The sequence below is a fragment of the Polypterus senegalus genome, chromosome 6 (genome assembly GCF_016835505.1).
Source record: "Polypterus senegalus isolate Bchr_013 chromosome 6, ASM1683550v1, whole genome shotgun sequence".
Classification (NCBI taxonomy): domain Eukaryota; kingdom Metazoa; phylum Chordata; class Cladistia; order Polypteriformes; family Polypteridae; genus Polypterus; species Polypterus senegalus.
The window spans coordinates 127,987,940-127,995,033 of record NC_053159.1 but is presented as its reverse complement, the minus strand read 5'-3'; the positions used below and the strand labels follow the sequence as shown (position 1 = coordinate 127,995,033).

At 39.9% G+C, this 7,094-nt stretch overlaps 1 protein-coding gene across 2 annotated transcripts in view; it reads left to right on the top strand.

The window, feature by feature from the left end:
* The first annotated feature begins 5,941 nt into the window (after positions 1–5,941).
* crk (v-crk avian sarcoma virus CT10 oncogene homolog) overlaps positions 5,942–7,094 on the top strand; it is a 48,731-nt gene continuing 47,578 nt past the window's right edge. For both annotated transcript variants that reach the window (XM_039757139.1, XM_039757140.1), the window contains exon 1: positions 5,942–6,486. In XM_039757139.1, coding sequence (XP_039613073.1) covers positions 6,267–6,486 — 220 coding nt within the window. In that variant the 5' untranslated portion in view covers positions 5,942–6,266. The remainder of the gene's footprint in view (positions 6,487–7,094) is intronic.

The following is a 7,094-nucleotide window of genomic DNA, read 5'->3' as shown; positions in this document are numbered from 1 at the left end:
GGTGATTGGTGTGACATCTGGACAGAGGAAGGAGGAAAAGGAAACCTGTTGGTCGAATGGGGAAGTACAGGAGAATATGCAGAGGAAGAGGATGGCAAAGAACAAGTGGGATAGTCAGAGAGATGCAGAAAGTAGACAAGAGTACAAGGAGATTAAGGCGCAAGGTGAAATGAGAGGTGGTGAAGGCTAAAGAAAAGGCGTATGATGTGTTGTTTGAGAGGTTGGACACTAAGGAGGGAGAAAAGGACCTCTACCGATTGGCTAGACAGAGAGACCAAGATGGGAAAGATGTGCAGCAGGTTAGGGTAATAAAGGATAAAGATGGAAACGTACTCACAAGCTAGGAGAGTGTGTTGAGCAGATGGAAAGAGTACTTTGAGAGGCTTATGAATGAATAGAACGAGAGAGAGAAGAGGCTGGATGATGTGGAGATAGTGAATCAGGAAGTGCAACGGATTAGCAAGGAGGAAGTAAGGACAGCTATGAAGAGGATAAAAAATGGAAAAGCCGTTGGTCCAGATGACATACGTGTGGAAGCATGGAGGTGTTTAGGAGAGATGGCAGTGGAGTTTTTAACAAGAGTGTTTAATGGAAATGTACTGGTACCAATATTTAAGAATAAGGGGGATGTGCAGGACTGTTGTAACTACAGGGGGATACAATTGATGAGACACAGCATGAAGTTATGGGAAAGAGTACAACAACAACAATAAAATTTATTTATATAGCACATTTTCATACAAAAAGTAGCTCAAAGTGCTTTACATAATGAAGAATAGAAAAATAAAAGACACAGTAAGAAAATAAAATAAGTCAACATTAATTAAGACAGAATAAGAGTAAGGTCCAATGGCCAGGGTGGAAAGAAAAGAGTAGTGGACGCTGGGTTAAGAAGTGAGGTGATGATTAGTGAGCAGCAGTATGGTTTCATGCCAAGAATGAGCATCACAGATGTGATCTTTGCTCTGAGGGTGTTGATGGAGAAGCATAGAGAAGGGCAGAAGGATTTGCATTGTGTCTTTGTGGACATGGAAAAAGCATATGACAGGGGACCTCAAGAGGAGCTGTGGTATTGTATGATGAAGTCGGGAGTAGCCAAGAAGTACGTAAGAGTTGTGCAGGATATGTACAAGGGAAGTGGTGAAGTCTGTCATAGGAGTGACAGAGGTGGGATTACATCAGGGATCGACTCTGAGCCCTTTCTTATTTGCAATGGTGATGGACAGGTTGACAGACGAGATGAGACAGGAGTCTCTGTGGACTATGATGTTTGCTGATGACATTGTAATCTGTAGCTATGGTAGGGAGCAGGTTGAGGAGACCCTGGAGAAGTGGAGATATGCTCTAGAGAGGAATGAAGGTCAGTAGGAACAAGACAGAATACATGTGTGTAAATGAGAGGGAGGTCAGTGGAATGATGAGGATGCAAGGAGTAGAGTTGGCGAAGGTGGATGAGTTTAAATACTTGGGATCAACAGTACAGAGTAATGGGGAGTGTGGAAGAGAGGTGAAGAAGAGAGTGCAGGCAGGGTGGAATAGGTGGAGAAGAGTGTCAGGAGTGATTTGTGACAGACGGATATCAGCAAGAATGAAAGGGAAGGTCTACAGGATGGTAGTGAGACCAACTATTTTATATGGGGTGTAGATGTTGGCACTGACCAGAAAGCAGGAGACAGAGCTGGAGGTGGCAGAGTTAAAGATGCTAAGATTTGCATTGGGTGTGACGAGAATGGATAGGATTAGAAATGAGTACATTAGAGGGTCAGTTCAAGTTGGATGGTCGGGAGACAAAAGTCAGAGAGTCGAGATTGCATTGGTTTGGACATGTGCAGAGGAGAGATGCTGAGCATATTGGGAGAAGGATGTTAAGGATAGAGCTGCCAGGCAAGAGAAACAGAGGAAGGTCTAAGGGAAGGTTTGTGGATGTAGTGAGAGAGGACATGCAGGTGATGGGTGTTAAAGGACAAGATGCAGAGGACAGAAAGATATGGAACAAGATGATCCGCTGTGGCAACCCCTAATGGGAGCAGCTGAAAAAAGAAGAAGAAGATACATTGCTACATTAAAGATACTCAACTACACAATAAGCTGCATAGATGTAAAATGAATAGAACACAAATATCACTACCCTTTATTCTCTGAATTTTATTAATGCTTAATAAAAATAATGCAGATGCTGGTTTGTAAATTATTTATCTATCTTGTGTTCTCATCTGTGAAAATATAAAAAGATTATCAGGCTTGAATCTTGTTAGTACTTAAAAGACAAATTGCTAATAAAATCTACAATTTTTGTAGTTTACGTTGCATACTGAGCTGAAAACAAAATCTAGCCAAAAATGTCTCAAATACTGGCACTTCTGCAAACATGAGGCCACTCCACCATCTCTTCTGCGTGTGATAAGTGGATCCATAGTTTAAATTATTCTCATAATCAGAAAAAATAATACATTTAAATCTGTTTGTGTTTGGGAACTCTATACAAATGAAAACCTACAAAAAAGGAATGTGGAACCATATTTTTTTTTTTTTACATTGGCCTAGTGAACCTGAAGCTTGTTTTGTGATGGCAGTGAAGAAGTAAGTACACAAACTATTTGAATCAGGTAGAAGACTCAAGTGCACTATGTACTGCTACATACAAACATATACACACCCCAAAAACTGTTTCAAAGACTCATCATGATAAACTGACCCTGCTTATTAAAAGGCATGTCAGCATATAAACACAGGATAATAACCCAACTCATCCATTTTAATGAAATGCTCTCACTACTCTGTGCTAGTACACACAATAAAAAAGCATCCATTTATCTATGTTCTTAATTAACTCTAATCTAATACAGAGTTACAAGAACCAGGCGCTTTAATAGCAATATAGATATTGATTATAAATTGACATAAAAAATATTAAATAACATTAACAGAAATAATAATAGGAACTGAATTCTTGACAGAAAGCAATAAGCCTATACAGTTTTTGTTGCCAAAACAACAATAAAAAATTCAGTGTTGTTATAATAGTGCAATGAAAATGTGTGAAGGAATAAACAGAGATATTAAGTAAGTCAGGAATGCTGCCTTACCAATCTAGAGTCTTAGTTTTAAAACTTGTCTGTTCAAACTTTCTATTTCCCCCTTGTGTCTATGTGGTTTACATTCCTAAACGATGTGTGTATTACATTAGTGGGCAATTCTACATTGCCCATTGTTGAGTGTAGGTAAGTGGGTATTATGATGAACAGGTTCTCTGTGTACAGTTGATTCATACCTAGTACCCAATACCCAATGCAAAGTACAATGGTGGATTTGAAATATTATGTATCTCAAACATCTGCATATGTAAATGTTTGGATATGTAAACCTTTGCATATAGTGACCCAAGAGACAAACAGTCAAATATTCCTCTCCCCACATTTTGTTAAAACCTCTTGGAAAATTAACTTTAATAAAAGACTTTACTTTGTGTACTTAAATGTTGAAACAAAGCAGAAGAGTGACAGAAATGTATGGACCTATGGGCTGTCAAGATAAAGAAAACTTTGAAGAGGTTCTCACTCATATTTTAGTTTGCCCATTTTGGTAACATTCACAAGAAGAACTGTTTTTTCAGGTTTCTCTCGACTACTGAATTTGGAATTTGGAATGCCTGAAGGAAATGGTCTCTATTGTGAAGAGCCACTGCCAAGTCTGTTGTTAACATAAACTGATGTTTTTTCAACTTTCCTCACTCCAGCTTTAGATTTGAAATAATAATTATAATTCTTTCTTTGCATTTACATAGTGCGTAATATTGCAAGCACACATTATCAACTTAATTCTTTTAATTAAGTGTGGTAATGGGGAGTTTTACAAAAGCTGTATCAGCATGCATCTGCAAGACAAAAAACTTCCATCCATCCATTATCCAACCCGCAGGGTCTGCTGGAGCCAATCCCAGGCAACACGGGACGCAAGGCAGGAAACAAACCCCGGGCAGGGTGCCAGCCTACCACAGGGCACACACACACACACAATAGGGACAATTTAGGATCGCCAATGCACCTAACCTCCATGTCTTTTGACTGTGGGAGGAAAGTGAAGCACATCCACACAGACACAGGGAGAACATGCAAACTCCATGCAGGGAGGACCTAGGAAGTGATCCCAGGTCTCCTAACTGCGAGGCAGCAGCGCTAACCACTGTGCCGCCCAAGACAAAAAACATAAGCATGATAAGCCTCCATCAGCATGTGACTGAAAATGAGTAAACAGGTAGAAAAAGGTTTGAAAGAGAGGACCAAAGTGAAATGAAATGAAATTAGATATTTTGGAATATAACTACAACATAGAATGAGTGTTAAAGTATTTATGCAGAAATGTCCTACCTGAGTTTGTTCTACTTTTTTTACAGTACTTAGCTACAATTTGTGTTTTATTCACACCATCTTTAACAGACTTTGTTATCTGCATTAGCCCCCCATGCAACATCCATTGATGCTCCATTTTGATTTTTGTTAACAGATTCCATTAATACGTTTCAAATATTTTAATTTACAATCGAGAATTAACATACTGGAGATAGTACTGTAAATATATGCTGAAGTGGATCTAATAATTCACTTCTATTCACATACATGTGCACATCCTCAAGTGGTTATTTTAATAACTGACACATTTTTAAAAATCGTTTAACAAATAAAGCTAGGAAAAAGTTACCATTGCTTGTGCAAAACCACAAACATTTTTTTACAAAATTCCATTGTAAAGCAGCACAAACTCAGAGAGTAAATTTTCATATAGCAACATAAAGAAATTATTAAAAAAAAAGCAAAATCTTCAATGTAACTAAATTTTCAATTGAAGATGGGAATTAACCAATGATTAATGCATTTGTTGGAACGATATTTAGAAGGCAAAATGGTATTTTAGAACATTAATCTTTTTGCTAACCAGTTTCCAGTTTAGGGTTAAGGCAATCAACGCCTATCCATGCATCTTTATATGGCAGACAGGAACCAGACTATGAATGGGATACCAGGTCATTGCTGAGCACACCAAGGGCTTGTTTATACTTCACGCTCAGAACATTTACGCATCATGGCTGCCACATGTTCCCAGTGTTCATTTGACGCATCCTCTGAGCAGGTCCTCAGAAATTAACGCAATGTGTTCGCGAGATGCAGTACCAGCATAACACACACAGTAATCCTGAAACTCACTCATACTGGACCAGTTTAGAGTAACCAGAGTCCAACAATATTGCACTAGATTATAGTGCTAGCAGAAGTTGCAACCACAATGCAGTTTTGACCTATAGTGCTGGAGTTCAAAAAAGGCCCAGTGTTAAGAAAAGAGAATAGCTGACTGCAGAAACAATTAATTTAATTGGACCCAGAGAATCCAAAGCACAGTGAAACACAGGAGAATTCATTTGTGAGAATTAATGTGGAAGCTCGGGCTTAGGAAGCATCACAGAAAAGAAGTGTCTTCAAAATCTTATTATTTTTGGGTCATTGTGTCTTGCTGAGTTTCAGATCAGTTTAACTTTGGTAGGGGTTACACAGCGCTGCTGTTCATTGCTGGGAAACAGGTGTTTGCACAGAAGATAATGAAAAGCTAGAATAAATAAGATTCACAAAGCAGGTATGTTATCATCACTTTAAAGTAACTACAGGAGTCAACAACTTAACTATTCTATAGAGCTAGATATAAATGGTATTCTTTTGTTTGAAAATGTGCATAAAGTAAATAACGTTATTAATCAGTAACTTTATAAAATAAATACAATGGTCAACCATATCTTTTAAATTCTTTGTGGATTATTTCAACAAAATCTGAAACATTTATCAATAGAAATCACGGCATGGCATTCTTGACCTTTCTATCATGGCCGTCTCACTTTACAACAGCAGTTGAAAAGAGAGTTGCGCTTGACATACTTCCGGTAAGTGAGGTCAATCCGGCCTAGATCCGCCATTTCAGTTTGTTTGAGTTTGTTGTGAGAACTTCTGTGGGGATTTGGTTTACACTGATGTAAGAACTCTGTACGGAATAAGGTTAAAGCTTTTCAGGGGTGCTGTTGTGGACTGAAGCGGGCACAGACTGAGCTCAGAAGATTGCCGTGATTTTGCCGCGCTTTTTTAAGGCACAACGTGGCGCTGATGCCGTTCTTTTTCTGACTCGGATTCCCCTCGAGTAGAAAGTTTTGCATGAGTTGAGACCTGCCTAAGGAGGGGAGAGGCGAAGGGAAAGGCCTGTAAACCCGCGGCATTGGAGTTACAGCAATGGCCGGGAATTTCGACTCCGAGGACCGCGGGAGCTGGTACTGGGGAAAGCTGAGCCGACAGGAGGCAGTGGCCCTGCTGCAAGGACAGCGACACGGCGTGTTTCTGGTGCGAGACTCTACCACTATCCCCGGCGATTACGTGCTGTCCGTGTCTGAGAACTCACGGGTCTCGCATTATATAATCAACAGCATCAGCAACAACAGGCAGTCGAGCACAGGTGAGAGCGACTACAGCACATCACGCCCTTTCCCGAATTCCACCGACTAGGGGTGTAACCAACTGTCCGAGGAGTTCTGCAGTGTTGAGGGTAGGCAGTAAAGTACGGTGCCTGACCCGGGCTCGAGTGCGTGAACGTGGCGTAGAGTGAATTACTTATCTGCTGCGATGGTTTGGTAGCATCCCGATGAATTATTTATTTTTATATGCGATTAGAAACAAATGAATTGGGCCAGAGTAGTGCAAAGAGGGCGGCGGTCTGAAGGACGAAATCTGGTACAGTTCAGCTTTACATAGAGCAAGTCGTAAAGTACCTGGTAATATGTAAAATATTTAAGTATAGCTTCTAGTGTTTCTTAGAGTGAACAGAGATGAGACACCCTTGAATCAAATGCACCCATATTCTGCTTTGACTGGAATAGTATTCTTTAACAGCAAGATGGTGCTTCATACAGTATGTCAGGGTGCGATCAAAACGGGTATCTGGAATCAGTTTTGTGAAAAACAAGGCGCAAATAAGGAAAATTGTGTAAAAGGCATAGATATCCCACTTGTACAGTAGAACATACACCCAGCAGGACGGACTGCATGGTGTGGGAGAAAAGCTCA